We start from the raw sequence: 21864 nt of genomic DNA, 5'->3' as shown, positions 1-21864 counted from the left end.
ATTAGTTCCTTCAAAATCTTTGTAAATCTGTATTGGGTTCTACCACGAGTATGTGACCCAAACCCAACCCGTTGTCCTATCTAGTAATTATACAAGTCAATTTGGAAGCATGAATTAAAAAAACGCTTAAATAAATTCATATTTTTTAATTGTTTTATTTTATTTTTTTAAAAAAAAGGTTTTGTCATTTGGATAAATATTGAAAAATACTTTTGTTTTTATTTTTAAATATATGATTAGAAGCAAAATTTCAAAAGATAAAAATTTTAGCTTAAAAAAAAGTATTTTTAAGTGTTTTTTTAAAACTGTTTCTATAATCAAACACACCATTTTTTTTTTTTTAAAAGTATTTTTAAGCTTCCAAAAACAATATTTTTAAGCGTTTTTTTCAAAACTGCTTCTCTAACTACCAGTATTTTAAAAAATATTTTTAGCTCCTGGCCGTTTCATTTAGCATGGGTATTTCAATTTAGGGAACTTCTTCTTTTTTTTTTTAAAAGGAATTTGGGGAACTTCGACCCCGCAGTTGTGGTATTGCCCCAACTGTAAGGTAAAGGGTCCACATGAAAATAAATTAAATTTGGATCGTTCACCCTACAGTTAGGGCAATACCACAATTGTAGGGTCGAATTTCCCGGGTATTTGAGTCTCTTGACATTGCTTAAAATATTATCACGAGAAGAAATTCAAATTACATTTTCCATTTATTTATGTTATATTAAAAATGCTATGAGCACCGTTTTGTTTGAGTGATATGATAAGTAATCCATAGATAAGCAATATAATATAAATTATAAATAAATAAGAAAAAATAGTTAATACATTATTTGATTTGATGGATAGATTATAATTTATTTGATTTAATTGATGTAAAATTATTAATTAATAAATAGATAAATAATATGACAAAAATAAGACGAAATTGATTGGGATAAGTTATACATAGATTAATAATACATCAAACCAAACAATGTCCCCGAAGGAAGAGCAAAAGGAGGGTTGGGTGCTTGTGGGGCGAGGCGAGGCTCGTTTGTAGGCTGGTTAGGAAGTGTAGAACCTTATGTTTTTTTAAAAATTAATTCTTAGTTTTTCTTTACAAAATTTTGTATATTAAAAACTTAGAATCAATTTTTTAAAACCGAATCTCAAAGATCGGCTCGATTGCGAAACGGTCACGGGTCCGGTCCAGAGTTAATTCAAAAACCTTTTTTTTTTTTTTTTCAGTTAACCCGTTTGGAACTGGTCAAACCTGGTTAAAAACCGGTCGGACCAGCCTTGAACCAGTATATCGGTTTAAAACCGGTTCTTTTGGTTCAACTATTCTTTAAAAAAAATTTAATATTTTTTAAAAACATCTTTTTAAAAAAATAATTTTTTAAAAAATTAATTGTTTCTTATATCTCTTATAAAAAAATTTATTTCCAAGATTTAAAATTTAAAATATTGATTTTTGTTATATATACATGATTAAATTTTTTAAATTATTTTTAAAAATAATATTTTAGTAGTATTTGAGCTTATTTTGATTTATTTTTTTATAAAATATATAAATCATTATATTTAATGTTTTGATTATATATATGTTGTTGTTTAGATTTTAAATTTTGGTAAATATATATTTTTATTATATATATATATATATATATATTTAAGGCTTTAAAATTTTAAAATATATCAATCACTATATTATAATATTATTTTATATAATATAATAATATTCCAGTTACTGTCCGATTGAACCAGTCGGACCGATTGAATATTTTTTAAAGATTTTATCAAATCATTTATCGGTTTGGTTATAAAAACATTGCTTAATTAGAATCAATTTTTAAAGCATTTCAAAACACTGCTCTACTCACTTAATTAAGGATCATCAAAATGTTTAAATACATTATGAATTATTACTTTGTCAAATGAGCAGGTTTATGATAATTATTTTATTCCACTTTCTTTCATAATGTCACATGTGGACGTAGGCATTTTCCATTCAACTTTGTGAAAAATTTATTTTATTTACCAATTCGTTAATTGGTCATTTGTTATCAAGTTTGATAATTCTCAATTTCTCACATTATCCTAGTCAACTATTGAATTATTACATGAATCAGTTTTGATAAATATCATATTACTTAAATTTGTTAATATATAAATGTTGATACAAAGTTTTAAAAAACCAACCATATTTCATGAACTAATTACAAAAGTTGACGAAAAAAATAAAAACGATTATGTAGGTAGGCAACACGTGTATTATGAAGCTAGTAATATACGAAAGTTTGAGACGAGCTTGTTGTCTAATTGGTTTCACTTATACGTTAATTGACGTAGAATCGACCTCAAGTCCCCTTTTTATATAAAAAAGTAATATACGAAAGTTCGAAACGGTACGCAATTATTTAATGATGGAGCCATCCCAAAATCAAAACAAGACAACTATCGGTTTTCGCGAGGATCTCTAACCATTGTTTATGCCAAATGACGTTTTTTGGGGGATTTTTTAAAGTAAATTTTGACTTTGTAATTTGATTTAGGAAATTGAGGATTTTAATTACTTTTTCATCAGATCTAGTAATTTCCTTTTGTGTTGTCAATCATAAACTTTTCGCTTTTGGAAAGATTTTATGAATGCATAACTATCAACATCCTTTTGTTCATGGGACAGTTAAATTTGAATAAAGATTTTCTAAATTGCTTTGCCACATCCTTGCAATTGTTTTTAGTATTTGATTTGTCAAATTTTAATTTTAATATAATAATTTTTTTATTTATGAAAATTTTAGTATTTTTATATTGGGATTTGGGAGTCCTAACGTGATATTATATACATCAATGTACATCAACATTGTATTGATTTCATGTCAGCGATAAGTCATAAAAAGAATAAATCGCAAAAAAAAAAAAAACCAAATATAGTATGCTAAAACTAAAATTTGATAATATATCACAAAAAACAAACATATATAGGGGGTAAAAAACACTTCCGCCACATATGTAAGACAATAAATCTATATCTGAAATAAAAATTATGATTTACGTATTTTTTTCCTCACTAGAAGAATACTAAAGACAAGAAAAAGAAGAAACCAATGGCCACAAGTTATATCTTTTCACACTAGACTGATTGACTTATCAGTTACATTACCACATAGCTTTTATTGTCAACATTAATGAAACAAAATTTGCAACAACTTTTGATGGGCATTTCAAGAATATCCCCAAAATGATCCCCAAATTCATGCATAAAATTATGATCAAGTCTCCATCAAAAGAAAAGAGTGACGTGCATGTAACAAAAAACAACCCAATCATTGTCACAATTTTCACACTATAAGGCACGCAATATTGCAACACACATTGATTACGTTCCTATTGCACACTCCTTTCTCACACATTTTCGACTCCGCGACGTGCCCTCTATAAATACCGCGAATTGGACGAACTAATCCCATCATATACGTACACCACAAAAAATGGCAAGAATCATGAGCCTCAATGGTTCTTCCATCTTGATCAAGTTGTTGCTGTTGCAAACCCTGTGTGTGCTCTCCTTAGGACAAGATTTTGATTTCTTCTACTTTGTCTTACAGGCGAGTGATTTTGACGACCTAAAATTTCGTTCTAAAAAAGGGACCAATTGTCTCACTCGATCGATACTAACTAACTTCAATGTCATGGTACGTGCAGTGGCCAGGATCGTATTGTGACACGAAACAAAGTTGTTGTTACCCCACAACAGGGAAGCCCAAAGCAGATTTCGGCATCCATGGGCTGTGGCCGAACTACAAAGATGGCGCTTATCCTTCCAACTGCGATCCCAACGACCCGTTCGATCAATCGAAGGTGTATATACACACACTATAAACGTTTTTTTAATTTTATCTAATTAAAATGTCAAAACAAATATCATTGACTGAGAATGAATTGAATCTGTGGGGGGCAGATATCAGATTTGATAAGCCGAATGCAGCAAAATTGGCCAACTTTGGCCTGTCCCAGCGGCAGCGGCTCGACGTTTTGGGCGCACGAGTGGGACAAGCACGGAACATGCTCTGAGTCCGTGCTGGACCAACATGGCTACTTTAAATCTGCCCTTAACCTCAAATCCAAACTTGATCTCCTTCAAATTCTTCAATCTGCAGGTAAACTCGTCTCACCACAAGCTCGCGCGCATGTAGTATAAAAAACTAGTATTCAAGTGCACGCATTACGTGTTAAAATCAATTTGTTTTTTTTCAATAAGAAAAACCAAAAAAAATTTATACTAAAGTGCAAAATAAAGAGGGTTCGTCATACCAACGTGTCAGCCCCTCGTCTTTAATAACATAGAATAGATATAATGAAACACTACTAGAAAAAATAGATTTAGTGACACTTAAAAATATCCTTATATACAAGATATAGTGACATTTATATTTTAGTGACATTGAGAAAAAGTGTCCTCTATTCTAATGTCGTTATAGGTTCTTGACATTTATTGGTGTCATGATAAGGTGAAAACATGGACAAGAAGAGTGTCTGAAATTTGGGCTATAAAGGCAATGTAAAATATCAGGAAAAACATGATTTAATGACACAACAAAGTGCCTTCTTTTCTTATTTATACTGACACTTGAAAGTGCCTTCTTTACAAATTTACAAGGACAAAGGACGCTATAGAGTGCCCTCGATACATATTAATAATGACATATCATTGCCATCAACACTAGTTATTAAAGGTCCTATAGTGATATTTATCAATGTCATTAACGAATTTGGAATATATAAGATAATGTCTTGCTATATATTTTCATATCACGTTAATGCAAATAATATCAACAAAATATAAATTTCCAATAAAACAAAATAAAAGCCTCATTTAAAACGGAAAAAAATATCAAGATGCTAAAATATTATTTCTATAATAATGTTGTTGAACAAACTTAATTCATACATCAAAAGTAGCTCTACACCAACAAAAGGCAACACAATTAGTTTTAGAACTAGTAATGAAGTCTCGATACAAAAAAATTCAAAAGATCAGCCGAGCAACATCTTGAACAACTAGCTTCTAAATTCCGGCTTCATCAATACCTTTGACCTGCAAATATGATTGACTAACGGGTAGAAATGAAGTTAAACAATTAATAAATAAAATGAGTAATGATTAAGTCGGTCATACCAAGTCTTGGAAATACTACCACCGATTCAAATAGACCTAATATCAATCTTCACTTCTTGTCACCTACAAGTACAATACAATTATATTTAAAAGTAAGATCAAACAATATATAGTGTGGATATCCATACAACATATAAGTAATACCAGATGACAAGAGTCACAAGACCAAGCTATTAGACCTCTATGCATGTGCATCTTCAAATTTTTGTAAAAGATCATCAGGTCTTATCAAATCCTCTTCGGGTTTCAAAACAACTTGCGCATGTATTTCACACAAATTTGATCTCAATGTCTGCTTCCCGACAACAGTCTTTGGATCCGTATGGATAATTCCTTTTGCCACAACTTTTGATGGATCAAATAAACTATGAAAACCGGGCCTGACCTCTAATCTAACATATAATCATTAATGCTAATATGCTATCAGATTATATTTTATATGCTCATGGACTCAAAATGATGTTAAGGAAATTGCAAACTAACCAAAATAGTACACCTCAACATTTTAAAAAGTGGAACTAAAATCTCCTACACTAAAAGTATATAAAAAAATATAAATACTACGATAAAGGTAAATATCCATATAAATTATGATGATTTCTATTTCTATGGTGAGAGCAGAAAACAATTTCAAACACATAAATATACACAAAAAAAAGTAGAATTAGAAAGTGGAGAGCATATGCCATCATATATAATTACCATGTGCATTTGTGTTATTGATTTCGTCATTCATAACATCATTTTGGTCTTGGACAGAAGACATGTTCTCCACATCCGGCACATTGTTGAATGTTCTCCTAGATGTCAAAATTATATGGTACATAATGAATAAATAAAAATTATCATGAAGCAAATAACTAATCAAAGAGAATTTGTGACTAATAAGTAATATCTAGAAATAACATTGGAAATTGAAATAAAAAAACTACCGGTATGGTCCTTTTAGAAATAACGTGTCATAATAACATTTAAGTTTTAATGCAATAACAAGAAGATAATCACGATTTTCTCCAACTATGATACAACAAAGTTCACCAATATTTTGGACTAATTTATTCTCAAGAACTCCATGGCCATTACTAGCTGGATGAAGTGAGGTACTAGATATTGAATTAAACAAAATATGAAGCATTCAACCCACTAATTAGGGGCTAATAAGAATTATATAGATGAATCATTGTCAATTTGACAAAATTCATATTATTGTCCACAAGCTATCATCCAACTCAGAATTCACCTTTTGATTTACTCGTGGTTTTGCATATGGTTCTCTTCTATGGAGGCTGCTCCAACTATCATATTCAAATATGAATCTCAAGTATTTCTATGCCATTTTTTCCTATAATAATTTCAATTCCTGTTGTTGCAACATTTTCTTACAACTAATTATTACACACACAAAAAAGTGTCAGCTTTCACATAATGTCAATTGTCTTTAGCTAACATGAGACATAAAAGTAAAGATACCACCTTGTTCTTTTGCATGAACATCTTTTTTGGTTTGTGATTCCATTTAAAGGCTGCGAAATTGCCTCATCTCGATGTCGAAAACGTGTTTTTCTTCCATTTTAACCTTAGGAGCCATCCTTTCATGAGCAAAATGTTATCAACAAATCCTTCCATTGCAAATCTGGCAATTAATATATGAGAAACTCGTAACTGATAAAGTTCAAACATTTTGCTAAAAAGTAAGATATTTGCAAGCTCGTAACATATCATAAATCATATATAACACCATAATTATAGTGTGTTAAGAAAAAGAACCATATATAGCATTGTGAACAAATGAACTAATACTTGAATTCAATCAAGTTATTTTTGAGAGGCAACCAATAAGGTAGTAGTAATGAAATAAAATCTAGCAAATAAACAAACCTTGATTTTTATTCAATAGGAAATATAAGTTTCAATGCATAAAACTCTCCCAAGGTACCCAAATTTCAAGTTTTTATTTAAATTGTGCATAAAGCTGTCCATTCTAGATCTCTGAAAAAAAAATCTGCTACAAAGAAAACAACCAACATGGCTTAAGTTTACGCATTCCTTTTGACAAGATCGAATCAGCCAAAGAGCTCGGTTAGTCACCATCTAAGGAAATGTACACACAAAGTTATCATACATATTTTTGAACATATCTCAATAGATAATAACAATCTCAACAGATTAAAACAAATAAATAAATTGTTTTTACTCAACATTTAACAAGAAATTGAAAATTCATAAGTAAACTGATGATTAACAATCAGTTTTTACAAGTGAACAACAATTAATTTCGATTCGCGCAGCATCCATGGGGGTTTAAACAAAAATCTGTAAGTCACATTCAAACTATAAATTAGGTCGTGGAATCTGCTTCTAATCTATTCAACCAAAAAAAAAAAAAAAAAAAGAACACATGGAATCTAGAAATTAAACAATTAAGAGAAATCAAACCTTCCACCCGTCGAACAAGGATTCCATCGTCCAGTGTTCCGCGGCTACTGAATAACTAAAAAGGGAAAAGAAGCGAAATAGCATTCGTCGTCGATTTGGGAGGAAGATTTTGGGCGAGAAAGAGAGTGGAAAGAGGGAATTGGAATTTGGAAATAGTGGGGAACAAAGGGGCGAAATCTTGGAAATCTAATGTGGGGGGGAATTTTTGGAGGTTACCGCCAATATACCTTTACTTAATTAGTGACATAATCATAAAATGCCCTTATAGATAGTCTATTATGTTTTTCATTTTGTGAAATTCTGATTTTTTAGGAAGTGTCCTAAAAATTTACCTTTGCCGACACTATTTAAAATATGTCATAATCAATGTGTCACTAAATCTATTTTTTCTAGTAGTGAAATGTAAAATTATTTTGCATTTATTACGAGTTTATTAATGTAATCCGGAAATTCAACCGCGATGGACCTAGTTTGAAGAATAATGCGTCTGCAGAATCCTAAAGCATGTTCGGAAACAAAATAAATTTAGATTTGAATTTTAAAATTCCGATTTCGTTTTGTATGCATGTTTGGTTCATTTTTAGTTTTATTTTTAACAAAAGATGTTTACAAATTGCATTTCTTGTTCGGAAATAAAAAGATTTTATAGTTTGAAACATTAATTCAACCGTTATAATCTTTTTAAAAACTATAATGTTCTTTTAATTGAACTTTAGGGCTAATTTTTTAATCTAGTATAGAAAAATTAATGAAGTTAGTGTCAATAAATTGAGAGGTAATTGCATACACTACCTCTCTGTGAAATATCGAGATTGATAAAAACCCTTAAAAAAAATCTATTAGCATCCTTTGTTTTTTAATCTTGAACATATACATCCCCGTGTTTTCAAATTTTGATCACACAACCCTTGTTCGTATATGTTTTCGGGGTATTTGTGCTCAAAATTTCAAAACACAAGTTGTTAATAACAATAGGCGGTTTTCAGCAATCTCATGCATGATTTAACATGAGTAATATATGCAATTTAATATATTTTGAGGAAATTGTATGAGTGAGAAACAAACTGTAAGCAATATATTTTTATAAACACTTGCATTCCAATTTTTAACAAATCCAACAGGATACTGATTATTTCATTTCAATATCTGATCCCGCTAAATATACTCGTACAATTCCAAATTCTATCAAATACAAGAATTCGTGACGTGACGGGGATATCGAATGGCCTATAATTTTTCACTTTAATATGTTTCAGGGATCAATCCAGATGGAGGAAATTATAGCCTTAGCAGCATAAAAAATGCAGTTGAAAGTGCAATTGGGTACAGTCCTTGGATAGAATGCAATGTTGATGAATCTGGGAATAGCCAATTGTACCAGATATACTTTTGTATTGACACTTCTGGTTCAAATTTCATCCAATGCCCAGTGTTGCCACAAGGGACATGCGACTCCACCGTTGAGTTCCCATCATTTTAGGCAGATTCGATCATCTTTCTCTTCGTAAAGAATTAATTTGAACCAATTCCTGATGGAAGAGAGGAGAAACATTAATTAATGTCATCATTTAGGCTGTCATCAATATGATTATATTTCCCCACCGAAAATTGCAATTTTTGTTATGTGTTATATCTTTTTACGATTTTGGTCGTCTTTATTTATTTATTTATTTATTTTTAGCGATTTCTATTATGTTTTCGACGCGACGCTGATGTGTGTAATATTACATCAGTATTTCTGATGAAACAAATTGAAATTGACAAAACTAAAATTTGGCAATATAATTGACCGGAATTGAACATCAGAATACATACTGATCAAAGTTGAAAATTTTCATATTATTTTAACACTTAGACTATTGAAAATTAAAAAAACCAATATTAGAAATGGTTTGTTGGTTGCAATAATTGTCTCTGCTGAGTAGAATAATCGAAACGTGGCACTTGAGCTACTATGTGATTTAAAATATTTGAGTTGTTCTATAATCACGAGCTAAAACTTTTGGTAAAACGACAAGCAATCTGTCATACAATTGGCTGGTACCAGAGCTAAGATCACGTTTTCAACTCTCATTGATTCAATGAATGCAATTATTGGGAGTGATATTGTTGGGTGCAATAATTGTTCCTTCTCGATAAAGTAATCGAAACGAGAATTTGAGTTCGTATACGAATTAAAATATTTGAGTTGCACTATACCACCAGTTATGACATTTTTTTGTTTTTGATTGGTAAATCGTATCACTTTTATTAAGGATTATATTATAGATACAATATTAACCAACCAAGAAAGAAAATATTTGTTCACCCAACATAAAAGTGTAGGAAATGAAATAACAAATTGTGTTAAAAAATGAGCCACGATATTAGCAGAACATCTAATTATGTGCTTTAAGTCTTTAACCCAACTATCATCGTCTCCACAAGCATGTCTTGATATCCTGAGCACAAAAACCGATATATCTAAAATCACTAGATGGATCCAGGATTGCCATATCCGTACCTGCATTCGATAGGGCCTAAGACGGAAATTAAAAATGAGCTATGTTGTTGTCGTAAATAACCATAAAATTCAGTTCACAAATACCAAATACAATAAACAAATACATAAATACATCGGAACAATATATTGAATCAATAACAAATCAAAAAATATTTGAAATAATTACATAAGTATTACCCGTTTAACTGTTTTGGAAGTAAAATATTTATTAAATCTTTATAATCAGGTTTTCAGACCATTTTTTTGTGCACAAAAACTCTTGTGAGACGGTCTCACGGGTAAATTTTTTGAGACGAAAAACCTAATTGGGTCACTCATGATATTGTATTACTTTTTATGACAAAAATATAACTTTTTATTGTAAATATGAGTGAGTTTGACACGTCTCACGGATAAAGATCAACTCTTCTTTGTCAATCAACATATTTAGCTCTTTTAGCATATCCTATGAAATTGGTGATCATTAATAATTATTGATCAATTTCAACTTCGAAAAGCTTATTTCTGCTAATACAACCATTGCTATATGCATGATTAACAAAATCTTATCAATAATATATGTATTTGAGAATAAGCAGTTCAGCTCTGCCAATTAAACATTGCTCTCTCTCTCTCTCTTAAATATCATCTCTCGATTATCGACTTCAAACACAACTCATGATCACCATTAATGTCTGAATGTTCATCGAAACTTAAAAATTGTTGCATCTCATACAAAACTGATCAAGCTAGTTAAAACCTCATTATTTAACTTCTTCAATTTCAAAAAAAAACTCAAATGTCTCTTGATATTGTTTACATTGTTCAAACCGAACTTGAAGAGTCGAACAAACGTGATTAATTGTAAACAAAAATATTTAAATTGATTTTTTCAAATTTAATATTGGGCCCTGTTTTTTTTTTTTCCAAGTGAGCTACCGACTCAACACATATACATAATTTTTTAATTAAATTTTGGACCCCTTCTTGGGCCTGCCCTGAGGCGACTGCCTCTTTGGCCTCTTGAAAGGTATGACCTCGATGACTGCTTGCATGGTCGTATGCCACCAGAAAAACAAGAACATGGCGAAATCCCCTGTTACGTATTCGCTGTACCCCTACCTTTAGCGCCATAAGTTATGCATGCACTACCCAGAGTGGTTGCACAATCCGTCGCCCAAAAGCAAGCACCAGCAAGTGCCCGTCAGTATTCCGAATTAAGTACCCCCAGCAACACCATTATATGATTTGGAAAAATTAAAAATGGGTTAATTGCATACATTACCCCTGTGAAATACCGAAATTGCTAAAAACCTCCTGTAAAAAAATAATGATATACTAGCTCCTTGTGTTTTTTAATCTTGAGCACGTACCTCCCTGCGTTTTCAAAATTTGAGCACAAACCCTTTGTCTGTATGTATTTTCAGGGGTATTTGTGCACAAATTTGAAAACAGAAGGGGTTTATAGTCATGAGGAGTTTTTAGCAATCTCATGATTTCACAGGGGTAATATATGCATTAATTATCTCATAAAAAATTAACAAAAATAGTCATCCAATCAATTGGTTAATGATCCAATAAATATATTATATATCAGTGTTCTTTACATGCGATATGTGCATATATATAAATTTATTTTGAATATATAATTTTTTTTATGTTAATTAATTTTCATGTTATTTTCAGAACTGACGTGATGAATTAAATATTAAAAAATTCAGATCAATATAAATTAAGATAAAATAAAATATTTAGAAATTAATTTTTTTTAAATTACTAGATAAGATATAGTAATTATAGATAAATTGCAAATAAGTTAGTTACTCTATAATCTTTAAAATTATTGATATTGTATAGATAAGGATAAATTGTAATTTCAAGTTAGGTTTCACCAAATTAATTGAAAATTAATTAGTATATGATACAAAATTTTAATTAAATTGTAAGATAATGTAATTTCACGGATAACTTAATTAATGTAGCACCAAGATCTCATGTTGATTCCCCGAGAATTGGAAATAAATAGTGATAATTAATTACTAGAACACCGACTATATAAAGTGACGTGGTACGTTTGATAAACCGAGTGTCCGGGCCAACAAGATAGATGGGTGGGCTTGAATGACGGACCGAACTAAGTGGATTATGAGAGGAGTTGTGAGCTGGTTTTACCAATTCCCTTCTTGCAATGATATCTGCACACAAGGAAAGCACCAAAGCTCGTTAGTGTGGCGCCGGAAGGTTTTTCGGCGGGGCCACTCCGATACTTAAGTTAGACTCAGATGAGGAGTGAGCTTAAATAGAATGTAGAGGGCAAATATAGTAATTTTAGGCTCTAATGAACATACCTTTACTGATATCTGTGGCAAGATATTTATAGGTCTTGAAGTGAGAGAATTACTCCGCAACTTCCGGGTAGTGGCCAGATCTGGGTCGTGGATGCTGGAACTGGCCACGTTTACCTGACACGAGTGACCAGGCCGGGATATCCGAGGTCATGACAACGTGGGAAATGTGCTCCTGAAAAATAGGTATTAACCGAACCCTCACGACTTGACTTTTCCAACTCCCCCTTCCTCGAATATTCGCCCAGTACGAACTAACTGTTCAGTCCCAAACAACAGCCCCGACACCTCTGCCTTTCCAGGATAGCATGATAAAGAAACCAGTTCCATAAAAGATAAAAGAAATGTATTAAGATCATCGTGAGTTGCACAACTTTCTTGGTCGATCTATACATTCAAAATTCCAGTAGTTCTATTCATTTTCCAAGCACTATAACGTTAATTTTTGTGTCCATGTTTAATCAAGCAATTATGTTCCCTTATAATAAATTTTCATCGTGCCATTAAATTTCCATTTCTTTTCGGCATCAAAGAAATTGAGATTAAAGCCCGAGATTTTCAAAAAAAATTTAACCTTCCAACAACGGTTAATTTCGGATATATAATAAAATTTATATAATTTAATACTCGATAAATTAATAATCTATAAAATAATAATTTTTTGGGTCCCGAGTCTCCCGACTTGAGCCAATATGCTAAATTAATAATTTTGATAAATTAATAAGATAATATTTTTTGAAAATCTTTTATATAAATATATGATCCCATCAATATCATAAATTAATAATTATAAAATTACAAACATAACTCTTATATATTAGTAAATTATTATATTGTTGTAAGGTTTTTCTTGAAATTTAAATTTCGTTAAATTGCATCTCTATCTAATTTTCTCATTGAACCACATATGCAAGTGAATTATATTTACATTATACAATAAAATTTATTCGATTAGTCGACAAGTTTATTCGATTAGTCAATAGTCAATACATAAGTGTTTTTAAATTATTTAACACATTCTTCGATGATGCAGTAGCAATAATAAGTAAGTGAAATAAAATAAAGAGACATAAATTTGTTTATGAAAGTTTGAAGATCAAATCTTTTTATATTTTTCCTTTTTTCGTTTTCGGAAGGATTCCACTAGAATATTTTGTTTTTACAACTTTTTGTAAAAATTCACTTCGACTTGGAATTTATTCCTCTCCTAATCGAAACTCCTAGTGCACTTTCAACTATTGTTGGGACAACAAGTCTCACAACCAAATACAAAATATAGCATATTTTTTAATGTATTTGTGCAAAAACTCACAATCAACTATTATATGAATACATCTCGGATCTCTCTTTTGTGTGAGTGAGTTATCTTCAGATGATATATTCTCCAATACTTGAACATGAAAAATTGTTTTACAAACTATCTTCTGATGATACGCTGCACACTTTAGCGCTAATTCGATTCTGCATCGACGTCAAGTCGACCGAAATTGCTAAAAAAGAAAAGAAAAATGACATACTAAGACTGAATATTTGATAAGAGAGAACCAAATAGCAAAGATACAAATACACATGACCAAAATTACTTAAAAAAAAAAAGAAGAAAAAATAACCAACCAAGACTGAATTTGACAAACTAGAGAACCAAATCGCAAAGATACAAATACAATGACCAAATTAATTCGGGCCGGCAACATTTATTAATGTTTGTCTTCCCATCAGGAATTGGTTCAAATCAATTCTTGATGAAGGGAGAGATAAATGTGCCTGAAATGATGGGAACTCAACGGTAGACTTGCATTTATTGCCACGTGGCCACAGTGGGCATGCGATGAAATTTGAACCGGAACTGTCAACACAAAAGCATATCTGGTATAATTGGCTATTCTTAGATTCATCAGCATTGCATTCTATCCAAGGAATTTGTCCAACTGCATTTTGAACTGCTTTTTTTATGCTGCTCAAGTTATAATATCCTCCATCTGGATTGATCCCTGAAACAAATTAAATTGCAAAATTTTAAGTGGTTTTTAATAGTCGTGAATCCCGGGATTTGATGAAAAATTTAGATATGTATATATGTCTACGTATTGTATTGTTTCGTAAATTTAGGTGAACAAATAAAAAAAAAAACAAAGACGCGGATATTTGAGACGGTTTTAAATAAACAGTCACAAATAATAGCGATAGCGTCTTAAAGTTAAAACCGTGTTTAATTGCTGAACCGGGTTTTTCTTATCACAAAATGATAGTTAATAAGGTTAAACGCCACAAATATTTGTAATGAATTATACAAACTGTTTCAAATATTAGCGATGGTTAAAATGAAAGATTTTGAAATGAAATTAGTATATTCGGAAGGATTTGATGTGATTTCGTTAAATTATTCTAAATCCTTTCAGGATCGGTTGGATTTGTTAAAGATTGGAATGTAAAATGGAAGATAAAGTGTTTTTAAAAATATCATGTACGTACCACTCACTTCGATATATATATGTATATGTATGTATAATGTACCATTTTCACCTTAAAAAAATTCATTGCAATTTGTTTCTCTCTGATTAAAAAATTAATCCTATATTGTAATTAAAAGAATATCATAGGTTTTAAAAATTTGATATATTTTAAAAAATATTTATATCACTAAAAAAAAAGTAACACTCCTGTGAGACGGTCTCATTCGTGAAACGTGTCAACCCTACTCATATTTATAATAATAAGTAATACTTTTGGCATAAAATGTAATATTTTTTTAATGAATAACTCATATAAGAGACCCGTCTCAAAAAATGACCCTTGAAACCGTCTCATATGAGTTTTTGTAAAAAAAAAAAAAAAGGGAATCAAACATACAAAACGAAATTGGAATGTTCAAATCCAAATCTAATTTTATTTTGTTTCCATATATACATGCTTTAGGATTCAGACTAGGTAAGTTTTTTGTTTTTTGTTTTTATATTTCATATCAGGCGCGAGATTGAACCGATATGAGTAAAAAAAAAAAAAAAAGCGAAGCACGAATTTACCTTCAGATTGAAGAATTTGGAGGAGATCAAGTTTGGATTTGAGTTCAAGAGCCGATTTAAAGTAGTCATGTTGGTCCAGCACGGACTCGGAGCATGTTCCGTGTTTCTCCCATTCGTATGCCCATAACTCGGTGCCATTGCCGCAAGGATAGGCCAAACTGGGCCAATTTTGCTGCATTTTGCTTATCAAATCTGATATCTGAACCAAACATTCGATCCATTCTCAGTCTCTGACATATATATATTTACATTTTAAAATGAAATTCCAAAGTGTTTCAAGTGTGCATGTGTAATACATGCATGCACCTTCGATTGATCGAAGGGTTCGTTGGGATCGCAGTTTGTAAGATACGTGCCATCATTGTAGTTCGGCCACAGGCCACGGATGATGAAATCTGCTTCGGGCTTCCCTGTTGTGGGGTAGCAACAACTTTGTTTCGTGTCGCAATAGGATCCTGGCCACTGCACATAAGATCATACGATGACATTTGAAGTTATAATTAAGTATCCATCAATAGAGATGAACATATGTATATATATATAGGCTGGGGATCGAAATCACTCGCCTGTAAGACAAAGTAGAAGAAATCAAAATCTTGTCCTAAGGAGAGCACACACAGGGTTTGCAACAGCAACAACTTGATCAAGATGGAAGAACCATTGAGGCTCATGATTCTTGCCATTTTTTGTGGTGTACGTATATGATGGGATTAGTTCGTCCAATTCGCGGTATTTATAGAGGGCACGTCGCGGAGTCGAAAATGTGTGAAAAAGGAGTGTGCAATAGGAACGTAATCAATGTGTGTTGCAATATTGCGTGCCCTATAATTAAGTAACAACTTAATCAAGATGGAAGAACCATTGAATCCCCCCCGGCCCCTCATGATTCTTGCCATTTCTGCGGTGTATAATTATTATATATATATCAGGGAGTTTAAACATTTTTTTTTCTTTCTGACAAACACTGAATGCAAAGTTATGTTTAAGTTTAGGAATTTAAAGTAAATTTACTCAAATAATATTTTTGACTGATTAATTAAATATTTTTAACACGCGCAATGCGCATGTCCATCTACTACTGGTTGTAATAAAATATGACAAACAAATATTTGTATTTCATAAATGTGAGTTTATTTTCGTATTATTCTTACTAATAATATTTTTATCATCTAATATTTCAATGCAACATTTCTAGTCCATATATTTTGAAAAATGCAATGTGTTTAATTAATTCTTGCCTTTTAACTTTATGGTTAAAGACAATGGTAAATACTAAATATGTCACAATTTCTGAAATTTAGGGGCCAAAAAGGTTCTAACATAAAATTACGAGGAGGACAAAAATTATCATTTCTCTTGTTCATTGGTACATACACCGATTAGGTGGTTAAGACAATTGATATAAATATGACATTGATTATTAGGGCGTGCTATATGTACAACGAAATTTGTACACCAAATCTTACAACACAAAAAAATCAATACAAGAATTTAATATATCAAAATCTCACGATATATTAAATACAAAATCTCACGATATTACCTTTAGTATTTCTCTTATTATTAAGACTCATAAACATAGCTGGATAAGAATACGACGTTTCGAATACGAATACGATGTTTCAACAATAATAAGATTTTAAAATGAAAAGCAAAAGATTGATGGTAAGTTTTTTGTGAGACGGTCTCACGGATATTTGAGTCGACTCAATCCATAAATAAAGTGAAAGTAATACTTTTGACATAAAAAATAATATTTTTTTCAAAGGTCGAATCAAATAGAAAATCCGTCTCACAAAATTAACACGTGAGACAGTTTCACAAAAAAATTTGTCAAGATTAAGTTAAGGAAGCTAGTGGGACAAGCAAGCTACAAAAGGGATGGATGGGCAGTGTACAAATTAAAGATAATTTTTTCTATTACTCTAGGGAGAGATAGATAATGCAATAAATGAGAAATTAATAAGAGTGTGGTCACGGTTGATTATTGAGAAATTAATTTCCAACAACTTTTCAGAAGTTTCAATTGTTAATTTGGGTTGAGTACAAATCTAAATTCAAAAAAAAAATTAATTAATTCGATAACGGATTAATCGACTTCTTGGATGGGGTATTGAAAAAACATGTTTAATTTATCAAAATGTGTATGTTTAGTTCTGTTTAGCTCTTAAAATATTGATTTACAAGTGTGTTATGTGTGTGATGTATGAATCGTTGCGCCAGCCACTTCTAATTTCCAGCTTTACACCTCCAATTTTCAAATCCTTTTTGTTTTTGTTTTTTTAAGTTTATTTGTATATGTTTTGATTTTTTAAAAATATATTATATTATATTTCACCAATTATTGAGATTAATCATGTGATAAACATTTAATTAATACTAATCTATACTATTATATAATAGTTGCATCTATCGTACTAACCGTTTTGATGTGTCAAGTAAGACTAAAATTTATCCTCATTTTACCCTTAAATTTAACTCAAATATTCTTTAAGTTAGTTATCAAATTACTAAACTATCATTATCTCTTTTTCTTTCTATCATCTACAAATTAATTCTTTACGAAGAGAAAGATAAATGTGCCTAAAATGATGGGAACTCAAAGGTCGAGTCGCATTTTCCAAGGATTATTTTATACTATATTTGGAGTACTTCTCCCTCAAGATGTGGTCAAATTTAACCCTTGAATCATCAACATAAATGTTAATTTTCATATAAATATAAAACACACACGTGATATAATGATATTAAAATAGAAGGAAAAAATTTAAAAAAAAAATAGAAGAAGAAAAACTATTCATGTAGGATAAAGATAAACTATAAACTAACCTCGATGTTCTATGCTTCACCGGGTGCTCTTCACCCGGTGCAGCATCTGCCCTTGATTGGGCATGAGGCCCACACATTTTAAAGGTCATATGCTGCACCGGGTGAAGAGCACCCGGTGTAGCATAGAACCTGCCTATTTCCCATGGAGTTGTTTGCACCAAACACCCCTGTGAAATATTGAAAATGCACACTTCTCCCCTGTGAAATTTTAATATGCATCTTCAATCATGACCTTTTAAAAAATTAGCACACTCGCCCCTTCAAATGAGTGATTGTTGCGCACGCGCCCCTCATGCGACTGGGCAAAGATTTTGATATTTTTTTGCACCAAATACCCCTGTGAAATATTAAAAATGCATATTTGACCCATGTGAAAATAATTTTTAAATCTATTCAACTCATAATACACAATTTTTATTAAAATCTAATTATAAAATATTTATCAAACACTTTTTGTTTTATTAATTTTATTTTGAATTTTAAATTTATTATGATTATATAATTATTTTTTAAAAAATATTATTATTTTATCTTGTTATCATTATTTTATTAAACTTTCTTCTTGTTTCCAACTTTTCAATTAAAAATGCATTCATAAACGAGATTTAAATACCTAAAAGTACCAAAATATTAAATCAAAATGATAATTTCATGCATATTACTTTTCAATTTAGTATTATATATTTTTGAACCAAAATCTAAATTTTAAAAATGAATTGCAGAATTTGCATTAAATAATAATACACAATATTTATTAAGATCTAATTATAAAATATTTTTTAAACATTTTTAATTTTATTTATTTTTATTTTTTTAATTTAAATTTATAATTTATAATTAATTTATTTTTAAAAAATTATTATTTTTTCTCGTTATCATTATTTTATCAAATCACTCCGTGTTTTCAACTTTTTCATTAAACATGATTCATAAATAAGGATTTAAATATCTAAAAATACCAAAATATTGAACCAAATGATAAGTTCATGAATGTTACTTTTTCGATTTAGAATTATATAAGCATGTTATTTTTTATTATTTATTACAAATTGTGCAATGCATATTCTCGAAAAATTTAAATTTTGGTTCAATAATATATAGTCCTAAATCGAAAAAGCAATATGTTTGAACTTATCGGTTTAGTTCAATATTTTGGTACTTGAAATTATTTAAATACTTTTTTATGAATGCATGTTTAATGAAAAAGTTGGAAACAAGAAGAAAGTTTAATAAAATAATGATAACAAAATAAAATAATAATATTTTTTAGAAAATAATTATATAATCATAATAAATTTAAAAATAAAAATAAAATTAATAAAACAAAAAGTGTTTGCTAAATATTTTATAATTAGATTTTAGTAAAAATTGTGTATTATGGGTTGAATAGATTTAAAAATTATTTTCACAGGGGTCAAATATGCATTTTTAATATTTCACAGGGGTATTTGGTGCAAAAAAAAAAATCAAAATCTTTGCCCAGTCGCATGAGGGGCGCGTGCGCAACAATCACTCATCTGAAGGGGCGAGTGTGCTAATTTTTTAAAAGGTTAGGGTTGAAGATGCCTATTAAAATTTCACAAGGGAGAAGTGTGCATTTTCAATATTTCACATGGTGTTTGGTGCAAATAATTCATTTCCCTTGTGACAACTATCCAAGGACTGTAGCCAACTGCAATTTCAACTCCATTTTTTATGCTGCTCTGGAATTTAGATTTCTACGTATTGTTTAATAGATATTTTGGTGGGTTGTGATTTGAAATAAAATTAGTATATTCGGAAGGATTTGATGTGATTTCTTTAAATTATTCTAAATCGTTACAGATTTGGTTGGTTTTGTTTGAAATTGGAATGCAAAATGGAAGATACAAGTGTTTTCAAAACTAGCATATGTATCATTTTAAATTACTCGACCCGACGCATGAAAAAAATATTACTAAGAGACAGTTGAGAATTCTCATTTCCTTTGAGTAGGTCTCCTGAGAATAGCCATAAGACATGTCGAACCGATCCATATTTACGATTGAAAATTAATATTTTTGACAGAAAAAGTAATACTTTTGTTATGAGTTAAGTCGAATATAATACTCATCTCATAGAAATTTGTGCGAAATTAATAACCAATATTTGAAATAGAAATTATGATTCACATGTTTGTCCTACGAAATATTTGAAATAGAAATTATGATTCACATGTTTGTCCTCGTTAGAGGAATGCTAAAGACGTACAGAAACAACAAGAAACCAAAGGGCACAAACTATATCTTTTCACACTAGACTGATTGAACTAGACTGATTAACTTATCAGTTACATAGCTTTTATTGTAATCATTAATGTAACAAAACTTTTTTTTAAGTTGATTAATGTAACAAAATTTGCAACAACTTTTGATGGGTATTTACAGACAAGTAGGTTTTTTGTGATATGATTTAACAAATCTATAATCATTAGACAGATCGATCAAATATATTTTTATAGTGAAAAATAATATTTAGGAGTAATTGCATAATCAACCCCTATGAAATACTGAGATTTCTAAAAACTCCATATAGAAAAAGAATGATATATTATCTCTCTGTGTTATTTAATCTCGAGCACATATCTTCTCATGTTTTCTAATTTTGAGCACACAACCTCTTGTCCGTACGTGTTTTTAGGGGTATTTGTGCTAAAAATTTCAAAACACAAGGGGTTAATAACATGCAATAGTGGGTTTTCAACAATCTTATGATTTCACAGAGGTAATATATATGCAATTATCCCTAATATTTATAACAAGAAAAGTAATATTTTCATGAGTCAGATCGAACCCAAGATCCATCTCATAAAAATTAACCCATGAAACATTAATTTGTATTTCAAGAATATCCCGAAAATATATGCAACCCAATCATGGTCACAACTTTCGCACTAAGGTCACCGCCAATCCATATCTTCTATTTTTGGTCTTGTATCTTTCAAAATAGAGATTCGTGATCTTTGTTTTCAAAAAACTTTTCCAACCCATATCCTCTAAATATTACCAAATACTCTATTTTTCTATTTTTTTCTTTTACAACACACATATATATAATTTAATAATTACATATTATATCTTTCAACTGAATTAATTCGATAAGCTTCAACTAAAAATCATGTAATATATTTATAATTATGTATTATATTATTAAACATAAAAAATTAAAATTTATTCGACTCGATTTTTTTTAAAAAAATGCATTTATTTGGTCATTAAATTGCAAACAACACAAAACAATTAAATTGCAAATAATACAAAACATTAATCACACAGACATAAATTATAAATTAAGATAAACATAAACGAGGCGCATAAAGGTTTAAAATCAACAATAAATGTTTGTAATAAATTGTGTTTGAATAAAATATTTGTACTAAATTGTGTTGTGTGTTTTTTTTTGTTATCATGACCTTGTTAATTATTTTCATTTGATGTTTTTCATTAATATTAAAATTACAATTAATTTATGAATAAAATAAAACACTTCAAATAAATTATAACTAAATTAAAATAAATGGAACACTGAAATTAATTACAAAAATTTAGAAAAATGAAAACAAAATTACAGAAG

General features: G+C 29.9%; 2 protein-coding genes and 1 long non-coding RNA gene across 3 annotated transcripts; 1 reads left to right on the top strand and 2 right to left on the bottom strand.

The window, feature by feature from the left end:
* The first annotated feature begins 3438 nt into the window (after positions 1-3438).
* LOC140880377 (extracellular ribonuclease LE-like) lies at positions 3439-9218 on the top strand. Its single transcript, XM_073284748.1, has 4 exons — positions 3439-3587; positions 3685-3840; positions 3941-4139; positions 8851-9218. The coding sequence occupies exons 1-4, from the start codon at positions 3471-3473 to the stop codon at positions 9072-9074; spliced, it is 696 nt and encodes a 231-aa protein (XP_073140849.1). The 5' UTR covers positions 3439-3470; the 3' UTR covers positions 9075-9218.
* Positions 4862-7777, bottom strand: LOC140880378 (uncharacterized). Its single transcript, XR_012149640.1, has 4 exons — positions 7595-7777; positions 6632-6791; positions 5861-5958; positions 4862-5221 (listed from the first exon to the last, which is right to left on the bottom strand). It is a non-coding gene; the product is annotated as an uncharacterized lncRNA (long non-coding RNA).
* Positions 9219-12622: 3404 nt separating the features above from the next.
* Positions 12623-16115, bottom strand: LOC140879075 (extracellular ribonuclease LE-like). Its single transcript, XM_073282718.1, has 5 exons — positions 16011-16115; positions 15751-15906; positions 15445-15643; positions 14186-14412; positions 12623-12808 (listed from the first exon to the last, which is right to left on the bottom strand). The coding sequence occupies exons 1-5, from the start codon at positions 16113-16115 to the stop codon at positions 12623-12625; spliced, it is 873 nt and encodes a 290-aa protein (XP_073138819.1).
* Positions 16116-21864: the final 5749 nt, after the last annotated feature.

The sequence above is a fragment of the Henckelia pumila genome, chromosome 2, assembly GCF_033568475.1.
Source record: "Henckelia pumila isolate YLH828 chromosome 2, ASM3356847v2, whole genome shotgun sequence".
Taxonomy (NCBI): Eukaryota; Viridiplantae; Streptophyta; class Magnoliopsida; order Lamiales; family Gesneriaceae; genus Henckelia; species Henckelia pumila.
This window is presented reverse-complemented; position numbering and strand designations above follow the sequence as displayed.